Source organism: Rhinatrema bivittatum, chromosome 6, assembly GCF_901001135.1.
Source record: "Rhinatrema bivittatum chromosome 6, aRhiBiv1.1, whole genome shotgun sequence".
NCBI classification, from domain to species: Eukaryota; Metazoa; Chordata; class Amphibia; order Gymnophiona; family Rhinatrematidae; genus Rhinatrema; species Rhinatrema bivittatum.
The window spans coordinates 5236795-5260497 of record NC_042620.1 but is presented as its reverse complement, the minus strand read 5'-3'; the positions used below and the strand labels follow the sequence as shown (position 1 = coordinate 5260497).

Here is a 23703-nt window from a genome sequence, read left to right as displayed (position 1 = left end):
GGCGTGACGCTAGGCCGAATGGAAGCACTCGGTATTGATAGTGCTTGGGGCCTACTAGAAACCTCAGGTATTTGTGATGAGATGGAGTTAATGCAATATGAGTGTATGCGTCCTGGAGGTCCAGAGAGCAGAGCCAGTATCCTCTTTGTAGAAGAGGAAGAAGCGAGCCTAAGGTTAGCATCTTGAACTTCTCTCGCTGAAGGTACTTGTTGAGGGCCCGTAGGTCCAGGATAGGATGAATGCCTCCCGATTTTTGGGGGATTAGAAAGTACCGGGAATAGAACCCTAGGCTGTGCTGAGAGTAGGGTACGGGTTCTACTGCCTTGGACTGGAGAAGGAGGGAGACCTCTTGATCCAGAAGGCTGGAATGATCGGATGTTCTCCACATCGGTAGAGGTGGGGAGTCTGGTGGCACGGAAAGAAAGTTCAGATGCTAACCCTGATCAATTATCCCCAGTACCCATTGGTCTGAGGTGATTGAGTGCCATATGTAGTTGAAGTGGCACAATCGACCTCCCACTGGTATGTGAGGCAGTGGAATCTGGCTGCTGCTCTCTAGGTGGAAGTCAAAAACCTGAAGCAGGCCCTGGTTGAGGAGCTGCTTGTGGGTTTTGTTTACGTGTTTGACGAGACTGTGCTTTTTGAAAAGGTCTCGTGGCACAGGATCTGGTTGGTGGCAGGTAGGACTTCTTCGGGCGGAAGAATGACTTTTTAGAGTCCTTTCTGAAGGGCTGATTAGAAGAATAGTCAGAAGGCATCAGAGAGAGCTGTCTTAGGGTCTCATGAAGGTCCTTATGTTCCACCACCGTTCACTGAATCTGTTCAAACAGATTGTCCCCCACACAGGGCAGGTCGGATAGCCTGTCTTGTACTTAAGGGCGAAGGTCAGAAGACTTGAGTCAGGCCCATCTTCTTGCCGAAATAGCGGCTGCAGATACCCTAGTGGCAGTGTCAAAGATATCATAAGATGATCTGATCTCATGCTTGCCTGCCTCAAAACCCTTGTTTACTAGGGTTTGAAGCTGATCTTGGAATTGTTGAGGCAGGGTATCTGGTCACCGCATCTTAAAAAAGATAAAGTTGCGATGGAGAAGGTACAAAGAAGGGCAACCAAAATGATAAAGGGGATGGAACAGCTCCCCTATGAGGAAAGACTGTAGAGGTTAGGGCTGTTCAGCTTGGAGAAGAAACAGCTGAGGGGCGATATGATAGAGGTCTTTAAGATCATGAGAGGTCTTGAACGAGTAGATGTGAATCGGTTATTTACATTTTCGAATAATAGAAGGACTAGGGGGCATTCCATGAAGTTAGCAAGTAGCACATTTAAGACTAATTGGAGAAAATTCTTTTTCACTCAACTCATAATAAAGCTCTGGAATTTATTGTCAGAGGATGTTGTTAGTGCAGTTAGTTTAGCTGTGTTTAAAAAAGGATTGGATAAGTTCTTGGAGGAGAAGTCCATTACCTGTTATTAATTAAGTTGACTTAGAAAATAGCCACTGTTATTAATTGCATCAGTAGCATGGGATCTCCTTAGTGTTTGGGTAATTGCCAGGTTTGGCCTCTGTTGGAAACAGGATGCTGGGCTTGATGGACCCTTGGTCTGACCCAGCATGGCAATTTCTTATGTTCTTGTATCTGCTTAAAAATGACCCTATTATATTGGGTCATATAGAACTGATAGGCGGCAATCCGGGAGATGAGCATTGAGCCTTGGAATACCCTGCGGCCAATGGCATCTAAAAACTTCTTATCCTTGCCCGGGGGAAAAGAGGTATGAGGCTTTGATCTCTTTGCTCTTTTTTCTGCAGATTCAACAACTACAGATTGGTGATCCAATTGAGTTTTCTGAAAGCCTGGAGCTGACTGCACCAAATAGGCAGTGTCAGCTTTTCTGTGCACTGGAGCAATGGAGCCAGGATGTTCCCAGCTCTTCTTGAGGAGGTCCAGAAGAACTTGGTGGATAGGGATGGAGGTTATTTCCTTGGGAGCATCCAGGAATTGGAGCAACTCCATCATCTGATGTCTGTCATCCTGTTCAGTCTGTAATTGGAAGGGAACCAATTCAGACATTTCCTTCACAAAATTTACAAAGGAGAGGTCCTCTGGAGGAGAACGCTTCCTACTTTCAGTGGGTGAAGGTGGTGAAGGTAAATCATCAGTGTCTGGCGAGGAATCATCAGTCCAGGTATCATAAGGATCAGCACCTGTCCCTCTAGGAACTAGAGAGGGACGGGGTGGTGGGATACCTGAAGGTCCTGGTCTAGGCTCTGAAGGAATCAGAGGAATTATCGGAGGCACCGATGAAGGCATTGAAGGCACCGGCACAGGCATCGAGGGCATTGATGGATGGCTCGGTGGCGCCGATGGATGGATCGGCGGCAAGGATGTATCGGCATCGATGGCTGAGGCAGGACTCTGGATGGAAGGAAGCGGAATGGTGTTTCTCCTCCCGATGACAGAGTAAGTGGAGAGGGCAACGGAGCCATCGGTGACCCGGGGTCCATCGGTGGAAAAACGGCAATGAGTGCTTCCATTCTGGATAGCAGCGGTGCCAACACTGCTGGAATTGGGTCGGTGCTTGGTTCCACAATCGGTGCCGGTGTAGGAGGAACCTGGAGTCGTTGCATCGCCTTGTCGATGGCCTCCTGAACCATCCGGTCCAGTTCTTCTCGGAGACCTGGAGCAAGCAGCCCCGGCTCCGGAACAGACGAAGGAGGCAGAGGCATAGCCAGAGGGACCACTGTTAAAAGGTGGAGTCGCAGCTCCCAATCCCTTGTCGGTTGAGGGTTGCCTCGGTGACCCAGTCGCCAAAAAGGTCGGTGCTTTTTCTGGACCGGGTTTTTTCGACGGCGGCTCGGACGATGGTGAGGTCGATGACTTTGCTCCCTCGATGGTCTGAGATTTACGATGTCGATGTTTCTCTCTGCGATCCCCTCGGTCCTGAGGGGGAGTAGAAGGTATCGAAGGCCGAGATGTCGTCGATGCCGGACAGTCACCGGCTGGTGGTCGATACTGGCACGAAGTTGACAGTGCTGGTTCAGACGACGTCGATGCAATTGACGGAGTCAGGGTTTTAGCGCGGAAGAGAAGCTCCATCTTCTCCATTCTGGCCTTGCGACCTTTTGGTGTCATTAAGGCACATTTGGTGCAGGTTAGGACATCGTGCTTTCGTCCAAGACACTTTACACAGACTTTATGAGGGTCTGTGATAGACATGGTGCGATTACAGTCCGGGCACTGACGGAACCCCGACGCCATGTCCATGGAAAAAATTGAGCAGTGGTACGGTCAACGGCCAGTAGGCCGCGAGGGCCAAACTCGACGGTAATAGACCTAAAAACAGGTAAAAACTTACCGGAGTACCGCGAACTGAGAAAAGTTAGAGGAGGGTCCTCTATGGGGAAAATAATCTTTTAGTAATTCCGTGAGGAAAATTCCTGTCAGTAATCTCTGCAGAGCTCCTTTACTGCTGCACGGAAAAAAGAAGACTGAAGGGGGAACCCTGCTAGCTGCAGGGTTAGTGCCATGCTGGGCTTGCCCAGTAGGGACCAGTCAAAGTTCTGGAAACTTTGACAAAAGTGTTCCGTGATTGGGCTCCATCCTGTGATGTCACCCATAAGTGAGGACTACCATCCTGCTTGTCCTGTGAGAAGGAGACATATCATTGCATGTCACAACCAATAAGAGAGGAAGACCAGGGATAGTGGCAGGAAACAATTGTACTGTGCGATGAACAGTTTTAAAGATAAGAGTGACACGCCTATGAGACATAAAAGACTGGCAAGAAATCGGACACCCGAGAGCCAGCAAGGGACAGCCAGATGTGAAGCCTCCCAGCACACTGTATCCACAATTTCCCACCCTTGAGCAGTGACAACTTCCTGGTGACCCTGCCTGCAGTGACAGCTTTCGTGTGTCCGATTACCTGATTCCTGCCTGCCTGACTAGGAGCCTGATTGACCGGACAATCAATTCAGATTCAGGAGCTCTCTCAGTGAAGGAACTGCCACCGATTTAAGAACATAAGAACATGCCTATTCTGGGTCAGACCAAGGGTCCATCAAACCCAGCATCCTGTTTCCAACAGTGGCCAATCCAGGCCATAAGAACCTGGCAAGTACCCAAAAACTAAGTCTATTCCATGCTACTGCTGCTAGTAATAGCAGTGGCTATTTTCTAAGTCAACTTAATTAATAGCAGGTAATGGACTTCTCCTCCAAGAACTTATCCAATCCTTTTATAAACACAGCTACACTAAGTGCACTAACCACATCCTCTGGCAACAAACAGATTTGTTTATAGCTCAGCTTAGCCTCTTAAATGCTTATCATTTGTACCTATTATATTCTATTTTTATTATTGCTAAAGAAATATTTTATCTTATTATAGCTAAGAAAAATATAACAACTTTTTAACTATAATTGCAATCTCTGAATATTATTGCTATTTATATAGGAATATAACAGACAGGAAACGGGGGGAGGGTAGATGAATGCTTGGTCAGTTCTTATAATTTATTTATTTATTTATTTTTAATTTTTATATACCGATGTTCCTGTAAAGAATACATATCGCACCGGTTTACAAGGAACTGAACAGTCGCCTCCAGGGCGGAAATACATTAAAACAGTCGCCTCAAGGCAGAATACATTAACACAAGTATACAGGAAAACTATTAAAAGAGAACTTTCATAAACTCAATTAAATGTAACTGTGAACCATAAATCAGGAACCATAAATCAGGAACATATGTACAGAGGTAGGTATATCGTCTGTCGCTTCACCAGATTTTAGCTCTCAGGGAAAGCTTGAGTGAATAGCCAAGTCTTTAGCTTCTTTTTGAATGTCGGAAGGCATGGTTCTTGGCGGAGGTCCGGTGGGAGCAGGTTCCAAAGATGGGGACCTGCAGTGGACAGAGCTCGTTTCCTCAATGAGGTTTTTGTTGGCTGGGTGTGAAGCATGTTCTGGTATGCACTTCTGATCGGTCTATTGGAGACGTGTTGCTGTAAGTGTCAGCTTCTTATAAGTAAGTGTTGCTGTAAGTGTCAGCTTCTGACACTTACAGCAACACTTGCAATTGGGCCGCTCAAGGCGTGACGTCACAACGTTTGGCGTCACGGCATGTGACGTCACGTCTTGAGCAGCCCAATTGCACGAACAGGGGCCGCTTTCGCCCGTGCAGGCGTCCAACTTCGCGGGCAGCTGGAGGCAGGAGAGGGAAGCTGCGGTCGTCCTCGCCGATGTCCGGAGGGGGGCTGCATAAAGTAAGTTGCTTCGTCGCTTTACACTGCCAGTCCCCCCTCCCCTCCTCCCGGAGCAAGGCTGCTTTTCGCGCCCTGCTTCGGGAGGAGGGGAGGGGGGACTGGCAATCCTGAGCGTAGGATTGCCTGTCCTCTCTCCCCTCACTCTCTTGCTACTTTTTTTTTTTTTTTTCGTTTTTTCCGCTTTGGTTGCTTGCTTCGGGAGGAGGGGAGAGGGCTGACAATCCCGAGCGTCGGAGAACTGGCCACTTCCTGGTACCTGTCATTTCAAATGACATTTGAAATGACAGATACCAGCGTGGCCATGAAGCGTTAGGCCCGCGCACCCAGGTTACTGTATAGGCGCTCTATACAGTAAAATGGGTTGCGCGGGCCTAACGCTTCATGGACGCTTCTTAGACGCAGCTTGCATTTGCAAGCTATTTACATACAGGATCGAGCGGTAGGTGAGCTGCACTGTGCATGCGGCAACCGCGGGTGCGCCGGGCACTAACGCAGCTCTTCCTACCGCTCGGTACTGGATTGACCTGTCAGTTTGTTAGCAAATGAACAGCAGGCTAAATACCCAGATGACGTGACGTCACTCGAGGGGGACGCCCCCGAGGTTCCCGCCATGACATGGATAAAGTTGTGGGTGGCGTGCATGTGCACCCTAGGAGGCCCTCAGGAGAAACATGGCGAATACCTTCGCCGTTGCCGTCCTAGGGACGCCGGGCATGAAGACGCGGCAGCAGCCATCATCCCAAGGTTTGAGGAGAGAGAAGGAAGAAAGGTGAGGCACAGAGGTCGAAGCCGTCTGAGACCGACGGACACAACACTGACACAGGGATCTCGACTATGATCTCTAGGAGTCAAAACCTCATCCCAGGTTTTGGCTGGGGTTCTGACTGTGACTTTGGGGTTTGTCTGCTGCCAAAAGCAAGCACAAGGACTCCTTTACTGCTAGGACCAAGGGGGTGGAGGAAACGTCTCCTCAGCACTCCACTTGGGTACCCCCAAGATTGAGGAGGGCATGTTTTGAGTGGCAGTGCACAAAATCCTAAGCATTACAAAGTACTCTTTAATCTGAGTCAGCACTTCTAATCTTATCCCCAAAATGATTCTCCTCATTGCATGGCACGTCAGCGAGTCTTTCCTGGCAACCTGTTGCATGTCATCAGCACTCCTCGATGCCAAAACCAAAGAGGCTGAACCATTCTGTTTTCTTTGGGTGAAAGGGTAGAATATTCCCAGGTCCTTTCTAATGCTGGATGTCAAGGAAGAATGATGCTCAAACAATGTAAAACATCCACCAGTGGTTGATGCGGCACCCGGATCCCTGTCTTTGCCAATGATTTGGTCTTACGCAATTCAAATGCTTTTCCATGAGGCCAAACTTATCAAAGCACTGGTCACCTTCTCCAGTAAGGGCATCAAGCAAAAAAACCAGATACAGCGAAATCAAACAGCTCAGTGACAAAAACACAGCTGGTGGTCACTTTAGTGCACTGGTACCCATATACCACATGGCTGCCGAAAAAGCTTATAAAATAAACTGAAAAAGCTACCTAGGTGACCGCAGGGAAAAAAGATAAAGACTGTGGGGCCCCATGAACGAAGAGTCCTGCCTTTTCAGGGAGCTTCCTTCACAGCAAGAGATACAAAAATCCATAATCTGTGGACTCTGTGAAAAGATGAGACTGAAGGGGCACCCGACAGCGAGGAACCTGACCGGGAAGACAAAGAACATGCCCGATTCCCCGCTCCCATCTCGGGACTGGGGAATGGTTTTTTATTTTATTTTTATTTTAAAACTTTTCTATACCGTCGCTAAGTTAAATACCGTCGCAACGGTTTACATGTAGGCACATATTTAATGTAAGTAAAAGTGTACTATAGTACATTCTAACAGGTGCCATCAAAGGTTCGGATACAATATATATCATTAGACAGTCATTTAGCGAAGTAGTTCATGACCAATTGTACCAAGGTACTTACACCGGTAGTTTTATTACACATAGTATTATAGTTATGTTTTATTGTGGTGTAGAGTTCATAGACTAATCTACTGTATAGTCCTAAGGACTATATGTCGGTGCCTTTCTGTCTTTTCCTGAAATATTGGTTGTGGGGGCGACCCCAAAAGAGTCGAGATTGGAACCTCCTTCCCAAGCAGGGTAGAGGTCCCGGAAGCCGATGACGGATCTGATTGTTTGGGTCCGAAAAAATTCTCTATCTTATCAAAATGTGCCCAATAGCCCTTGGTGGTTATCTGGGCACAGAGATCACAATCATGGACATCGTGGGACGCCCCCAGGCAGAGGACACAGACCTCGTGGGGGCTGTGATGGACATAGTCCGAGGGCACTGGCGAAAGCCGGTCGATGCCATTGCAAAAAGTACATGGCTCACGGTCGAAGGTCGGCAGAGAGGACATGAAAAAAAACACGAGGGACCCTATGCGACGCAGGAGAGCAAAAAACTGCAGAAACAGAAATAAGCGTGAGCTCCACTACCATGAGGCACCCTGCATGGACGCATGGTGCTCAGTGCCAGACTCCATCTGATCATCTCACCCATGTGAGGGGGTCTGCCATCCTGCTTGCCCTTGGTGAAAAGTACTCACATACGTGTACGAGTGTAATTTTACATGCGGATTGGTTGCACAGTTTTCTAAAGGGCATTTCTATGGAGAAAGCACAACTTTCCTCGCAGAAATCCTTTTGAAAAATAATTTTGTTACATCTTTTAAAATTCTCCACATTGTAAAGACTTGTGACATTTCTTATGGGTTCTCACGTTTATGTAAAATTGCTTTTATATTCTAAGAAATCTTTCATTGACCTTTACTCTGTCAAAGCTGCTAGGATCCCAGACAATCTATAATCATCTCTCTCTCTAAACTCATTCAACAAAACCATTCCCAGAAGATTGTTCTTCACCTCCTCCAGGTTTCTTCCTTCCCTCTCCCTTTACTTCCCCTCAACAACTATCTTGACCTTCTGCTTTTACCTTTTAGTTGTGATCCGTTTGCCGTTGATAAACTTAGTAGAAGTAGAAACAGATCGAAAGTTGCTGCCAATACCCATGCCACCAGTGTTCCCAAATGAGATAAAGGAAGAGAAGCCTGAAATAGAGCAGACGAGTCACGATTCCGCCAGGAAAATGGAATCCTCAGAAACCGGCAATTTAAACTTTACAGAATTGTTAGAAATTCCAAAATAAATAAGTTTCATTAGTCCTTACTCAATATTTTTGTGTCCTGTGCAACTTTTATTTTTAAACTTAAATCAAGAATATTATCATACAGACATTAAGGGGGATAATTTTCTAACTGACCACAATAGTGCAAAATCTAGAAATACTTTGCACAAACGTTTACTTTCAAAATTGGGGCAAATTTTTGCTTTGAAAAGTAACTCGGGAAAACTGTTTTAGGCAGGTAGTTTCCCCTCCCTACCCCCAAAAAACCCCACACATACTTTTAAAATTTCAAAGTACTTATGTAAGAGGAAGCCTCACATTCTCTTCTCACTCTAGGTAAAATTACACAGGGAAGACAAATAGCTTTCAAAAAATCGTCCCCTAAATACCAATTAATCCATGTAAGGAGCTGGTCAGAAAGCTATTGCCAATCCTTTGTGCTCAGACACAGCTCCCAGAGAACTAGCCCCAAACTTGCTTGAACTCTGTGAAGGCCCTGTTCCAACTCATATGGACAGACCCTTTCCGACCTCCCCACTTACTACTAAGCATAGTGAAATCTGACTAGATAGCATTTACTGTATAAATCCTTATTTTCCCTGCTATTTGCAAGTTAATTTTTTTCAGTTCAAACACCTTAGTCTATTCTAGACTGATTATTGACTCCAGTATTTTCTCTATTTGGTCTGTAGGTGCATTTCTAGCAACTTTGACCCTTAGTTGTGTGGGGTCTCTGTGAGGATAGCTTGTGGGCGGGGGGACTTGCTCAGAAGCAAGAAGGATCCCAGTTGGCAGGTTGCCAGGGTAGAAGCAAATGCACAGGCCTGAGCAGTGCTTGCCAGGATCCTCTGCGTGTCCACAGAGTTAATAACTGAGGGAGCATTAAGGTTAGTGCTAAGGCATTTTGTGACAGTGTATTCGTAGAACTAGGAATACAAACAGCTAAAGAGTAATACAGAAAGGGATTTTTTTTTTTATGATAGGCATTGCCATAGTAGAAAGTAGCCAACATTTTTTTGCTTAACGTATAATGTAACAAATTAAATCTATTAGTTGCAAAAAAGACCATCATGAAATAAGATCAAAAGAAGAAGCACTAATGCCAACAAGAACACAAGAGAGTGTTATTTCATTCAAGCTGAAACGGTAACATGTTATGAGGACGTTTAGCTAGTGCACTTTAAATAGAAGGGAATGAGGCCCCTTCTGATAACACATAGTATAGAAAGAACATGAGCCTTTTATTTCAAAGAGGTTGGAAAAAGAAGATTATACTGATAAAAAGGTGGTTCTCAGCACCCTGGTCTATATAACTCATGTGATAGATGCCACCTCAAAATGTTAGTGCACTTCAAATTTTATACATTCACTAATAAGAAACAATTAATCAGTCTGCCAGGACAGGACTGTTTCTCAGCTAATCTGCTTACAAATGATAAAGTCTTAAAATGCTCAATATGTGGTAATGGCCAAGAAAGCAAACAGAATGCTAGGGGGATTATTAGGAAGGGAATGGAGAATAAAACAGAGATCATCATAATGTCTCTCTATCTCTCCATGGTGCAACCTCATCTTGAGTACTGGTGCAGTTCTGATCTCTGCATCTCAAAAAAGACATAGCAGAATTAGAAAAGGTACAGAGAAGGGCAACTAAGGTGATAAAGGAGATGGAACAATTCCCCTATGACGAAAGGTTAAAGAGGTTAGGACTCTTCAGCTTGGAGAAGAGTTGGCTGAGGGGAGATATGACAGAGATCTATAAAACAATGAGTGGAGTGGAACAAGTAAATGTTAAATCGGTTGTTTACTCTTTCAAAAAGTACAAAAACAAAGGAACATTCAATGATGTTAATAGGTAATACATCTAAGAGGGAAACATTTTTTTTTATTTTTTTTTACACTCAAAGCATAATTAAACTCAAATTTGTTGAAAGAGGTATAGTGAAAGTGAATAATGCAATAGAGCTTAAAATAAGGTTTGGAAAAGTTCCTGAAGAAAAGTTCATAAACCATTAAGGGGAAATCATCTGCTTAATCCTGGAATAAGCAGCTGGAAACTATTGAACCCTTGGGACCCTTCCAGGTACCTGTGAGCTGGAACTCTTGCCAGAGAATCTATATCAGCCAGAGAGCCTCCCAAGGAATAAGAGGCACTTTTACTGATATAGCTGGGACAATTTTCTAAACCGCGAACCCAGGTGAAAGTGCCAGGACTGCGAAAATTCAAATAGAAGAAAAAAAGCAAATGTTAACCTGTAACAGATGTTCTCACAGGACAGCAGGATGTTAGTCCTCACATATGGGTGACATCACAGGATGGAGCTCAATCACGGAAAACTTCTGTCAAAGTTTCCAGAACTTTGACTGGCCCCTACTGGACATGCCCAGCATGGCACCACCCCTGCAGCCAGCAGGGGTCCCCTTCAGTCTTATTTACAAGCTACAGGCAGTGCCGAAAAATAAAATAATAAACGTTACGAACCCTACATCGCGGGGCGGCGGGCAAGTTTCGTGAGGACTAACATCCAGCTGTCCTGTGAGAATATCTGTTACAGGTAAGCAACATTTGCTTTCTCACAGGACAAGCAGGATGGTAGTCCTCAAATATGGGTGAGTAGTGAACTGAGGATGTCCGAACATGCACCAAATGTACCCAAAGGCATGCAACATGCACAACAACTGGGGTGGAATTTGGTAGAGGGCATCCTGAACCCCACCGGGCAGGCGGAAGGGAGTTGGTACGTTACGCTGGTAATAGGTTACGAAAGACAGACTGGCCGAAGATGGAATCTTGTCTTCCAGCTTTGTCCAAGCAATAGTGGGCTGCGAAAGTGTGGAGAGAGCTCCAGGTGGCAGCCCTGCAAGTGTCAGGAAGCGGCCCCGATCTTAGGTGTGCTACTGAAGCCGCCATGGCCCTCACAGAGTGTGCTTTAACACGGTCTTCAAAAGGAATGCCTGCTTGCTGATAGCAAAAGGATATGGAGTCCGCCAACCAAGAGGAGAGAGTCTGATTACCCACAGGCTGCCCTAATTTGTTAGGGTGGAAAGACACAAACAATTGAGTGCTTTCCCTGTGGGTAGCTGTACAATCTAGGTAAAACGCTAGAGCCTGTTTACAGTCAAGGGTATGCAGAGCCTGTTCTCCTGGGTTGGCATGGGGCCTGGGAAAAAGGTAGGTAGTATGATGGATTGATTAAGATGAAAATCCAAAACCACCTTAGGTAAGAATTTCGGGTGGGTGCGGAGTACCGCCCGGTCCTGCAGAAGTTTAGTGTAAGGCGGATAGGTAACTAGAGCCCGTAATTCACTAACTCTGCGAGCTGAAGTGATAGCCAAAAGGAAAATCACTTTCCATGTGAGATATCGAAGTTCACAAGAGTGAAGAGGCTCGAATGGTGGTTTCTTGAGCCGACCCAGAACTAGATTAAGGTCCCAAGAAGGGGCCAGAGGACGTAGTGGAGGCTTGATGTGGAGCAAGCCCTTCAAAAAATGTGTTACAAGGGGCTGTACTGATATAGAGACATCAGACACCTTTATGGAAGGAGGGTACCGCACTGACATCCATTCTTAGGTCTTAAGACCTGACTCTGATAGATGCCAGAGATAGTCCAGAAATTTCAGGATTGGACAGGAAAAGGGGTCAAGGGACTGAGAAGAGCACCATGACGTGAACCTTTTCCATTTATAAGAGTAAGCTTTTTTCATGGAAGGCGTCCATGAAGCAACCAAGACACAGGAAACTGGCTCAGAAAGGTTAAGTGGTTGAAGGATTAACCTTTCAACATCCATGCCGTCAGGGACAAGGCTTGAAGATTGGGATGTCATAGGCACCCGTCGTTTTGAGTGATCAGAAGCAGGTCCTTTCCCAAGGGAATGTGCCAGCAGATGGAGAGGTCCTGAAGTACTGGAAAACACACTTGCATGGCCAGTGAGGTGCTATCAGGATCATGATTCTCTTGTCCTGACGTAACTTCATGAGAGTCTTCGAGAGAAGAGGAAGTGGAGGGAATGCGTAGAGGAGACCGGTTGCCCAAGAGAGGGAGAATGCTTCTCTGGGCTGAAAGTATTTGCTGCGAATGAGAGAGCAGTAGTTCTCCACTTTGTGGTTTAGTGGGGATGGGATGAGGTCTATTCGAGGAAATGCCCACTGTTGGAAGATGGAGATCGCTTTCGAGGGGTTGAGAGACCACTTGTGTGGTTGAAAGACGCAACTCAGTTTGTTTGCCAACACATTGTCCACTCCTGGCAAGTAGGTGGCCCTGAGGTACATCAAATGGGAGACAGCTTCCGCCCATATCTGCGCAGCTTCCTGACACAGAAGGAAGAAGCCTGTACCTCCCTGTTGTTGATGTACCACATGGCCACCTGGTTGTCCGTCTGAATCAGGATGACCTGATTTGAGAGGCGATCCTGAAAGGCCCTGAGAGCATATCTGATTGCTCAAAGTTACAGGAAATTTATTTGATGTTTGGCTTCCTCTGGAGACCAAGAGCCCTGTGTCTGCAGATCGGCTACATGGGCTCCCCACCAGAGGTTGGAAGCGTCGGCGGTGAGAATGATTTGAGGATTTGGAACCTGGAAGGGCAATCCCTGGAGGAGATTGGTCTGATTTTTCCACCAGGCGAGAGAGAGACGGAGTGAGTCGGTGATGCGGACAATGGCTGACAGAGGCTGAATAGCTTGAGTCCATTGAGACCTCAGAGTCCAGTGCATGAGTCTCATAGCCAAGCTGGCCATTGGTGTGACATGGACTGAGGACCCCATGTGTCCGAGGAAGACGAGAAATTGGCGTGCAGTCGCAGAGTGCTGAGACTGCAGCTGGTGAGCAAGAGATGCAAGAGTCAGTGCTCCTTGTCAAGGTAGGAAAGCCTTTGCTTGTAAGGTGTCCAAGTCTGCCCCAATGAACGATAAGGTTTGAGATGGGACTAAGTAGGATTTGTCATAATTGACAAGAAATCCTAGCGAAATTAGAGTGTGTAAGGTTAGATTGAGGGACGACAGAGCAGCTTGCTGAGTGGGAGCCCTGATTATCCAATCGTACAGGTAGGGGTAGACGTGAACACCTTGGGTTCTGAGGAAGGCTGCGACAACTACGAGGCATTTGGTAAAGACTCGTGGCGCACACGCTAGGCCGAATGGGAGCACTCGATATTGATAGCATTTGGGGCCTACTAGAAACCACAGGTATTTGCGATGAGCTGGAGTTATCACAATGTGGGTGTATGCGTCCTGGAGGTCCAGAAAGCAGAGCCAGTCTCCTGTTTGTAGAAGAGGTAGAAGCGATCCCAAGGTGTCCATCTTGAACTTTTCTTGCTGAAGGTACTTGTTGAGGGCCCTTAGATCTAGAATAGGACGGACACCTCCTGATTTTTTGGGGATTTGGAAGTACCGGGAATAGAACCCTAGGCATTGCTGAGAGTATGGAACGGGTTCTATTGCTCTTGACTGGAGAAGGAGGGAAACCTCTTGATCCAGAAGAATGGAGTGTTCGGATGTTCTCCACGTCTGTAGAGATGGGGAGTCCGGTGGCAGGGCGAGAAAGTTCAGATGGTAACCCTGAGCAATGATTGCCACAACCCATTGGTCGGATGTGATTGAATGCCACATGTTGTGGAAGTGGCACAATCGACCTCCCACTGGTATGTGCGATAGAGAGCCACAGCCAGATTCCTCTAAGTGGAAGTCAAAAACCTGAAGCAGGTCCTAGTTGAGGAGCTGCTTGTGGTTTTTGTTTACGGGCTTGACGAGACTGCGGTTTTTGATAAGGTCTCGCGGCACAGGATCTGGTTGGTGGCGGGTAGGACTTCTTCGGGCAGAAGAATGACTTCTTAGAGTCCTTTCTGAAAGGCTGTTTTAAGGAGAAGTCGGAAGGCATCTTAGGGTCTCATGATAATCTTTTAATTCTGCTACCATCCGTTGAATCTGCTCGCCAAACAGATTATCTCCGACACAAGGCAGGTCAGATAACCGGTCTTGTACTTCTGGGCGAAGGTCAGAAGACTTCAGCCAGGCCCACCGCCTCGCCGAAATGGCAGCTGCAGACACTCTGGTAGAAGTGTCAAAAATGTCATAAGATGTCCTAATCTCATGCTTGCCTGCCTCAAAACCCTTGTTGATAAGATTTGTAATTGCTGAGGCAGGGAGTCTGAGAAGTCCTGTATCTGCTTAAAAATGACCCTATTATATTGGGTCATATAAAGCTGATAGGTGGCAATTTGGGAGATGAGCATGGCCCCTTGGAATACTCGGCGACCAATGTTATCTAGGAACTTCTGTTCCTTTCCAGGAGGAACAGATTAGTGAAGCTTTGACCTCTTCGCCCTTTTTTGTGCAGACTCTACAACGACCGAGTGGTGATCAAGCTGTGATTTTTGAAAACCTGGGGCTGACTGTACCAAATAGGCAGTGTCAGCTTTCCTATGTACTGGAGCAATTGATCCAAGATGTTCCCAGTTCTTTTTGAGAAGATCGAGAAGGACCTGATGGATGGGAATAGAGGTGATTACCTTGGGGGCATCCAGGAATTAGAGCAATTCCATCATCTGGTGCCTATCATCCTGTTCAGTCTGCAACTGGAAGGGAACCAATTCAGACATTTCCTTCACAAAGTTTATAAAGGAGAGGTCCCCTGGAGGAGAACGCTTCCTTCGCTCAGTGGGTGAAGGTGGTGAGGGTAAGTCATCAGTGTCTGTTGAAGTGTCATCACCCCAGGTGTCGTAAGGATCAGCACCTGCTCCTCTAGGAACTAGAGGGGGACAGGGTGGTTGAAGACCTGAAGGTCCCAGTCTAGGCTCCGAAGGAATCGGAGGCACCGATGATGGCATCAAAGGCATCAATGGATGACTCGGTGGCGCCAATGGACGTATCGGCACCGATGGATGGATCAGTGGCGAGGGATGGATCGGTGGCGAGGGACATATCGGCATCGATGGCTGAGGTAGAACTCCCAATGGTGTTTCTCCTCCCGATGATGCAGTCAATGGGGAGGGCATCGGAGCCATCGGAGACCCGGGAACCATCGGAGGAAAGGTGGTCATAAGCACTTCCATCCTAGATAGCAGCGGTGCCAGCCCTGCCGGAATTGGGTCAATGATCAGTTCCACAGACGGTGCCTGTGTCGGAGGAACTTGAAGACGTTGCATCACCTTGTCGATGGCCTCCTGAACCATCCGGTCCAGTTCTTCTCGGAGACCTGGAGCAAGCAGCCCCAGCTCTGGAACAGAAGAAGGAGGCAGAGGCATAGCCAGAGGGATCACCGTTAAAGGCGAAGTCACGGCTCGCGATCCCTGATCGGGTGAGGGTTGCCTCGGGGACCCAGTCGCAGGAATGGTTGGTGCCTTTCCTGGACGGGGTCTCTTCGACAGCGGCTCGGATGATGGCGAGGTCGATGATTTCGCTCCCTCGATGGTCCGAGTCTTACGGTGTCGATGGAGATGTTTCTCCCTTCGATCCCCTCAATCCTGAGGGTGAGTGGAGGGTGTTGATGGCCGAGAAATCGTCGATGGCGGTCGGTCACCGATGCTGGCACGAAGTGGACAGTGCCGGTTCTGACGACGTCAAAGCGATGGACGGAGTCGGGGTTTGAGCACGGAAGAGAAGTTCCATCTTCTCCATTCTGGCCTTGCGACCCTTCGATGTCATTAGGGCACATTTGGTGCAGGTCAAGACATCGTGCTCGCGTCCTAGGCACATTACACAGACTTTATGAGGGTCTGTGATAGACATGGTGCGGGTACAGTTCGGGCAGCGACAAAACCCCGACACCATGGCCATGGAAAAAAATCGAGTCGTGGTACGGTTGACGGCCAGTAGGCCGCGAGGGCCAAACTAAACGGTAATAGACATAAAAACAGGTAAAAACTTACCGGAGTACAGCGGACTGAGAAAAGTTAGAGGAGGGACCCCTGTGGGGCAATTAAACATTTAGTAATTCCGTGAGGAAAATTCCTGTCAGGAATCTCTTCAGAGCTCCTTTACCGCGAGGCTACTGCTGCGTGGAAAAAAGAAGACTGAAGGAGGACCCCTGCTGGCTGCAGGGTTGGTGCCATGCTGGGCATGCCCAGTAGGGGCCAGTCAAAGTTCTAGAAACTTTGACAGACGTTTTCCGTGATTGGGCTCCATCCTGTGATGTCACCCATATGTGAGGACTACCATCCTGCTTGTCCTGTGAGAATAACAAATACGGTAAAAAAGGTGGACAGGATGGGGTTTTTTGTTTTGGTTTTTTTAAAATACATTACTGATAGAAGGAAGTGCAAAGTAGCATTGTTAGACTCAAAGGTGAAGAACATCACTGTTCACAGTAGAAAGGCCTGGAGCAGGACCACATAAAACAAACACAAATAAGATAGGAAGGGAGGTAAAACTCAAATCAATTTTCAGAAGTTTGCTCATGAGAGCTAACTAAACTTAAAGTAAATAAGGTGATGGGGCCAGATAGGATACATCTGAGGGTTCTAAGGAACTTAGGGATGTCTTGGTAGCTCCGCTGGTGACCTTTTCGATGCTTCTTTTTTAGAGTCTGGAGTAGTTCTGGTGAATTGGAAAAGGACGGATGTGGTTCCTATTCATACAAGTGGAAGTAGGGAGGAGGCTGGAATCTATAGGCCAGTTAGTCTGACTTCTGTAGTGAGCAAGCTAAATGAATTGCTGCTAAAACAAAAGGAAGGTCCATATTCAGTAGGCCAATTAGTGGACAAGTTATACAGCTAAAGTTAGCCAGACAACTTGCTGCATATATTCAGCAGGATAAATGTATCACTGAATATACCAGCCTAAAGTTATCAAACTACAATATCCAGACAATTCAAAAGTTATCCTTCTAACTGGCAAATGTGGCATATTCAGCCACTTAATCATTCTAAAGAATATGGGGATAGACTTAAAGATCTAAATATGCATACTCTAGAGCAGTGGTTCTCAACCAGTGTGTGCCAAGCACCGGCAGGTGTGTCGCAGCTCCCAGTCGCTTGTGCTTCCCTTCTCCCCAGGGGCAGGACCGAAGAGTGGAAAGATCTGTGCGCTGCTGCCGGAGGCCAGGCCAGTCAGGCCGAAAATGGAGAGGTGCTGTGCGCCACCGCCGGAGGCCAAGCTAGCGGGGCTGAAGAGAGGAGAGAGCCTGCACACCGCTGGAGATAAGGCCAGCGGCGGCTGGTAAGTGGAGGCCAGGCTTATTGGATCAAACAATGAGAAGAGGCTCCATGTGTGTGTGCGTGTGTGTGTGTGTGTGTGTGGTAGAATGGGTGCGTGGGTGCATGAGTGGCAGCTTTGTGTGTGTGTGTGTGGTAGAATGGGTGCCTGGGTACATGAGTGGCAGCTTTGTGTGTGTGTGTGTGGTAGAATGGGTGCCTGGGTGCGTGAGTGGCAGATTGTGTGTCTGTGTGTGTGTGGTAGAGTTGGTGCCTGGATGCGTGAGTAGCAGATTGTGTGTGTGTGTGTGGTAGAGTGGGTGCCTGGGTGCGTGAGTGGCAGATTGTGTGTGTGTGTGTGTGTGTGTGGTAGAGTGGGTGCCTGGGTACATGAGTGGCAGATTGTGTGTGTGTGTGTGGTAGAGTGGGTGCCTGGGTGCGTGAGTGGAAGATTGTGTGTGTGTGTGTGTGTGTGTGGTAGAGTGGGTGCCTGGGTGTGTGAGTGTGTGAGTGGCAGCTTTGTGGGTTCTGGTAGGATGGGAGCAAGAGCATTTCTGTGTGATTGAGAGCTTGTATGTAAGTGACAGAGCATGTGTGTGATTGAGAGACAGACTGGTCAGAGGTGATGTGTTTCTGTGAGAGAGAGAGACTGGTCAGGGAGGTGACTGGTGTGGTGTGTGTGTGTGTGTGTGTGAGAGAGAGAGAGAGAGAGACATAGGCTGGTCAGGGAGGTGACTGGTATGTGTTTGTGCGTGTGAGAGACATAGGCTGGTCAGGGAGGTGACTGGTATGTGTTTGTGCGTGTGAGAGACAGAGACTGGTCAGGGAGGTGACTGGTATGTGTGTGTGCGTCTGAGAGACAGAGACTGGTCAGGGAGGTGATTGGTATGTGTGTGTGCGTGTGAGAGACAGAGACTGGTCAGGGAGGTGACTGGTATGTGTGTGTGTGTGAGAGAGACAGAGACTGGTCAGGGAGGTGACTGGTATGTGTGTGTGCGTGTGAGAGACAGAGACTGGTCAGGGAGGTGACTGGTGTGTGTGTGTGTGTGTGTGTGTGTGTGTGTGAGACAGAGACTGGTCAGGGAGGTGACTGGTATGTGTGTGTGTGTGTGTGCGTGAGACAGAGACTGGTCAGGGAGGTGACTGGTATGTGTGTGTGTGTGCGTGTGAGAGACAGAGACTGGTCAGGGAGGTGATTGGTATGTGTGTGCATGTGAGAGACAGAGACTGGTCAGGGAGGTGATTGGTATGTGTGTGTATGTGAGAGACAGAGACTGGTCAGGGAGGTGACTGGTATGTGTGTGTGTGAGAGATAGAAACTAGTCAGGGGGGTAACTGGTGTGTGTGTGTGAGGAAGAGATACTAGTTAGGGAGATACTGGTCTGTGTGTGACAGAGACTGGTTATGTGCCCTAAGGAAGAGGACTGTGAGGACAGAGCTCCAACAGCCCTTGCTGCTTCTGGTGAGTGCTATTGGCCTGCAAGGGAAAGGAGTAGGAGAGTTGCTGGAGAGGGTAAGTAAAGGCGGCTTTTTAAGTTTATTTTTCTTGATTGACTGCCATTTTAATTATTGTGTATGTGATGTGTCTGCTATTTTGAAACATTTTATTGATATTTGGACAATTTTTAATAATTTTTATGAGTTTTTAATTGTTGGATGTTATTCTGTTCATCAGCTGTTTTGTAACATTTATTAGCTTAGTTTTACAATTATTTCTAAGTGGGTATCTATCTATAGCAGCTTGGCTTGCTCTGTTTTCCTAATAGGAGGTGTATTAGTGTTTAGGGCCTGGTTAAATATTTGTAGTGGTAAATTACTGTCTTTTCATAAGAAAGGGTATTGTGCCTGCCAGTAAAGAAAAATTAGTTCTTACCTGTTAATTTTCGTTCCTGTAGTACCACGGATCAGTCCAGACAGTGGGTTGAGCCTCCTTTTCAGCAGGTGGAGACAAACTAAAACTTGCAGGATGCCCTATATCAGGACAGAGCCTATCCTCTCACCCTTTATAACGTATGTCAAAGCATAAAACAATAAACCCAAGAATAGGATCAAGCAAGTAACCAAAAAGCTCAACGGAGCAACCATAGATTAATGTAGAAGCATGGTATACCTATACGCTCTTGCATAAACTTGGTATAAAATAACCACCAAGACTTCCGGTGTAAATGCTCAGTAATCTTGCACCATAGAAAATATGAAAATCTGCAGACCTGCAAGAAAACAAGCTTCGAGAGGACAGAAGACAGACAGGGAAGGGCGTCTGGACTGATCCATGGTACTACAGGAACGAAAATTAACAGGTAAGAACTAATTTTCCTTTCCTGTACGTACCCGGATCAGTCCAGACAGTGGGATGTACCAAAGCTTCCCTAAACTGGGTGGGACCGAGACAGTCCCGCTCGAAGCACTTGCCGCCCAAAGGAACCGAACACCGGAGCGTGTACATCCAGACAGTAGTGCCGAGCAAAAGTGTGCAGAGACGTCCAAGTGGCGGCCTTGCAAATCTCCTGCGGGGAGACAGATTGACTCTCCGCCCATGAAGTAGCCTGAGAACGCAGAGAATGGGCCTTCAGACCCTCAGGAAGCAGACGACCTTGACAAAGATACGCCGAGGAAATGGCTTCCTTCAACCACCACGCAATCGTGGTCTTAGAAGCCTGCTTACCACGGTTGGGACCACTCCAAAGAAAGAAGAGATGGTCCGATACCCAGAAGTCATTGGTGACCTGGAGATAGCGAAGCAAGACTCGTTTCACATCTAGCCGACGAAGGTCGCCACCCGCCATACCCGCAATCTCCTCCGGAGAGAACGCTGGGAGTTCGACCGACTGGTTGACATTAAAAGCGGAGACAACCTTAGGCAAGAAGGAAGGAACCGTCCTGAGAGAAACCCCGGAATCCGAGAAACGCAAGAAGGGCTCCCGACAGGACAGCGCCTGAAGCTCGGAAATACGGCGAGCAGAGGAAATAGAGACCAGAAAGACAGTCTTTAGAGTAAGATCCTTGAGCGTAGCGTGGCGAAGAGGCTCGAAGGGAGCCGCACAGAGAGCACGAAGGACCAGGTTGAGACTCCACGACGGACACGTGGCCCGAGAGGGGGGGCGGAGGTGTCTAACGCCCCTCAGGAAATGAATCATGTCAGGGTAAGCTGCTATGGCATGACCGTCCACCCGACCCAGGAGAGAGCCGAGCGCCGAGACTTGAACACATAGAGAACTGAAGGAGAGGCCCTTAGAGAGACCCTTCTGAAGAAAAGAAAGAATCAAAGGAATCGAGGCGGAGCGAGCAGGGACACCCGCCTCCGTACAAGCGGACTCAAAAACTTTCCAGATGTGCACATAGGCCAGAGAAGTCGACTGCTTCCAGGCTCGCAGCAGGGTGGAGATGACCTCCTCCCTATAACCTTTGCGCCTCAGGCGACGCCGTTCAAAAGCCAGGCCGCAAGACAGAAGCGATCGGCCTGGTCGAAAAATACAGGCCCCTGCCGGAGGAGACGAGGGAGATGACCAAGGCGCAGGGGCCCATCCACCGCTAGATTGATGAGATCCACGAACCACAGCCTTCGCGGCCACTCGGGAGCGATGAGAATCATCGGTCCCTGGTGGAGCTCGATTCTCCTGAGAACTTTTCCCACCAGTGGCCACGGGGGAAACACGTACAGAAGGACGTCCGCTGGCCAAGGCAGAGCCAGAGCATCCATGCCCTCTGCGCCGTGCTCCCTCCAGCGGCTGAAGAACCGATTGGCCTTGGCATTGCGCAGAGTCGCCATGAGGTCGAGGTGAGGAGGACCCCACCTGTCCACTATCAGAGCCATGGCCGCGTCCGAGAGCTCCCACTCTTCCGGATCGAGCGACTGCCGGCTGAGGAAGTCGGCTTGAACATTGTCTTTTCCGGCGATGTGAGAAGCCACAAGGCACTGTAGGTGACGCTCCGCCCAAGCGAGGAGACGGCTGGCTTCTAAGGCTACCAGGGGACTGCGAGTGCCCCCTTGGCGATTGATGAAGGCGACTGTGGTGGAGTTGTCAGACAAGACTCGTACCGCCTTGCCGCGGATCAGGGGAAGGAACTCCTGAAGGGCCAGGCGGACTGCCAAAGTTTCCAGTCGATTGATGTGCCAGCGCTACTGAGTCTGGGACCATGTCCCCTGGGTGGACTGAGAAAGGCAGACCGCACCCCAGCCCAACAGGCTGGCATCCGTGGTTACTATCGTCCACTGTGGAGCTTGAAGAGGCATCCCTTGCAGGAGATGAGGAAGAGACAGCCACCACTGTAATTCGTCGGTAGTAGACTCCAAGAACGGAAGGACTATGTGGAACTGCTCCGACACTGGTTGCCAACGAGACAGCAAAGCTTTCTGTAACGGACGCATATGAGCAAAGGCCCAGGAGACCAGATCGATGGTAGAAGCCATGGAGCCCAGGACTTGGAGATAATCCCAGGCTGTCGGGGAAGATAGCACAATCAGAGTCTGGACCTGATCGAACAGCTTGAGGGCTCGCGCCCGAGGTAAGAATACCTTGCCTACTCGGGTGTCAAAGTATGCTCCCAGAAATTCCAACTCCTGGGAGGGCTGAAGCTTGCTCTTGGAAAAGTTCACTATCCACCCAAGAGAGGCAAGGAGCTCTAAGACACGATCCACCGCCCGCTGGCAAGAGGTCTCCGACTTGGCCCTGATGAGCCAATCGTCCAGATAGGGATGGACGAGAATCCCCTCCCGGCGCAAGGCCGCTGCCACTACTACCATAACCTTCGTGAAGGTGCGAGGAGCGGTCGCGAGGCCGAAGGGGAGAGCTCGAAACTGGAAGTCCTGGTTGAGAATGTGGAATCGGAGATGCTTCTGGTAGTCGCGGTGGATGGGAATATGAAAATATGCTTCTGCGAGATCAAGGGAAGCAATGAACTCTCCGGGACGGACCGCCGCAATGACCGCCCGTAGGGTTTCCATGCAGAAGTGGGGGATCTTGAGGGCCCGATTGACCCTCTTGAGGTCCAGGATTGGGCGGAAGGACCCGTCCTATTTTGGCACGGTGAAGTAAATAAAATACTGGCCAGCGTCAATTTCCCCTTTTGGGACTGGGACCACCGCCCCCAGATCCAGAAGCTTGGAGAGAGTCTGGACCACCGCGTCCCTCTTGGCTGCAAGGGGAGAACAGAAAGAGATCTGGAAGTTCCCTGACGAGGTTGAAAGCGTCCCCGTCTCTGATAATGTCGAGGACCCACTGATCCGACGTGATTTTGACCCATTCCTCAAAAAACAGGGAGAGGCGTCCGCCGAGGTAAGGGACCGAGGAATGGGTCGGCTGAACTTCATTACGTGGCAGGTTTAGCAGTGGTATGCACGGGCTGGCCCTCGCGAAAAGGCCGCCTGCCACGAAAGGACTGCGACCAGGATTGCGCACGAGAAGACCCCCTCGCAGCACTGCCCCGCCTGCGAGAAGCGGAGCGACGCTGACCCCTGAAACGAAAGCGAGAGGCTGCGAAGGACTGAGAAGACTTAGGGCGGTCCTCTGGAAGCTTATGGACCTTGTTGTCAGCCAAGGAGTCCATAAGCTTGTCGAGGTCCTCGCCAAAGAGCATCTTACCTTTGAAGGGAAGCGTGCCCAGCCGGGTCTTCGAGAACTGATCAGTCGACCAGTGGCGTAGCCAAAGGAGCCTCCGGGCAGCCACTGCCGAAACCATCGCCTTCGCCTACACATGGACCAAATCGTAGAGGGCGTCTGACACGTAAGCGATTACCGCCTCCAGACGTTCGGCTTGTTCTGCCTCACCTGGCGGAAGCTCCCGGGCGCAGAGTAACTGTAGGACCCACTGGAGGCCCGCCCGCATCATGAGACTGCTACAGCAAGATGCCCAAACCCAGAGGGCTAGGACATCAAAGATGCGCTTCAGGTGAGCCTCCAGCTTACGATCTTGTGAATCCTTCAAGGCCGTGGAACCTTCCACCGGAATCGTGGTGTGCATGGCCACTGCAGAAACATAAGAATCCACCGATGGATATCGCAACAGCTCCAAGCCCTCTTCCGGGAGGGGATAGAGCTTATCCATCGCACGCCCCACCCGGAGCGCACCCTTAGGAGCCTCCAATTCCCGCAGGATAAGGAGCTTAAGCATGGGGTGGAAGGGAAAGG

The 23703-nt window shown here is 48.8% G+C and overlaps 1 protein-coding gene across 10 annotated transcripts in view; it reads right to left on the bottom strand.

Annotated features, from left to right (window-relative positions):
- The window catches only part of DNAJB2 (DnaJ heat shock protein family (Hsp40) member B2), a 497647-nt gene that overhangs the window by 322909 nt on the left and 151035 nt on the right, over positions 1 to 23703 (bottom strand). For all 10 annotated transcript variants that reach the window (XM_029604995.1, XM_029604999.1, XM_029604998.1 and 7 more), the window contains one exon: positions 8256 to 8370. In XM_029604995.1, coding sequence (XP_029460855.1) covers positions 8256 to 8370 — 115 coding nt within the window. The remainder of the gene's footprint in view (positions 1 to 8255; positions 8371 to 23703) is intronic.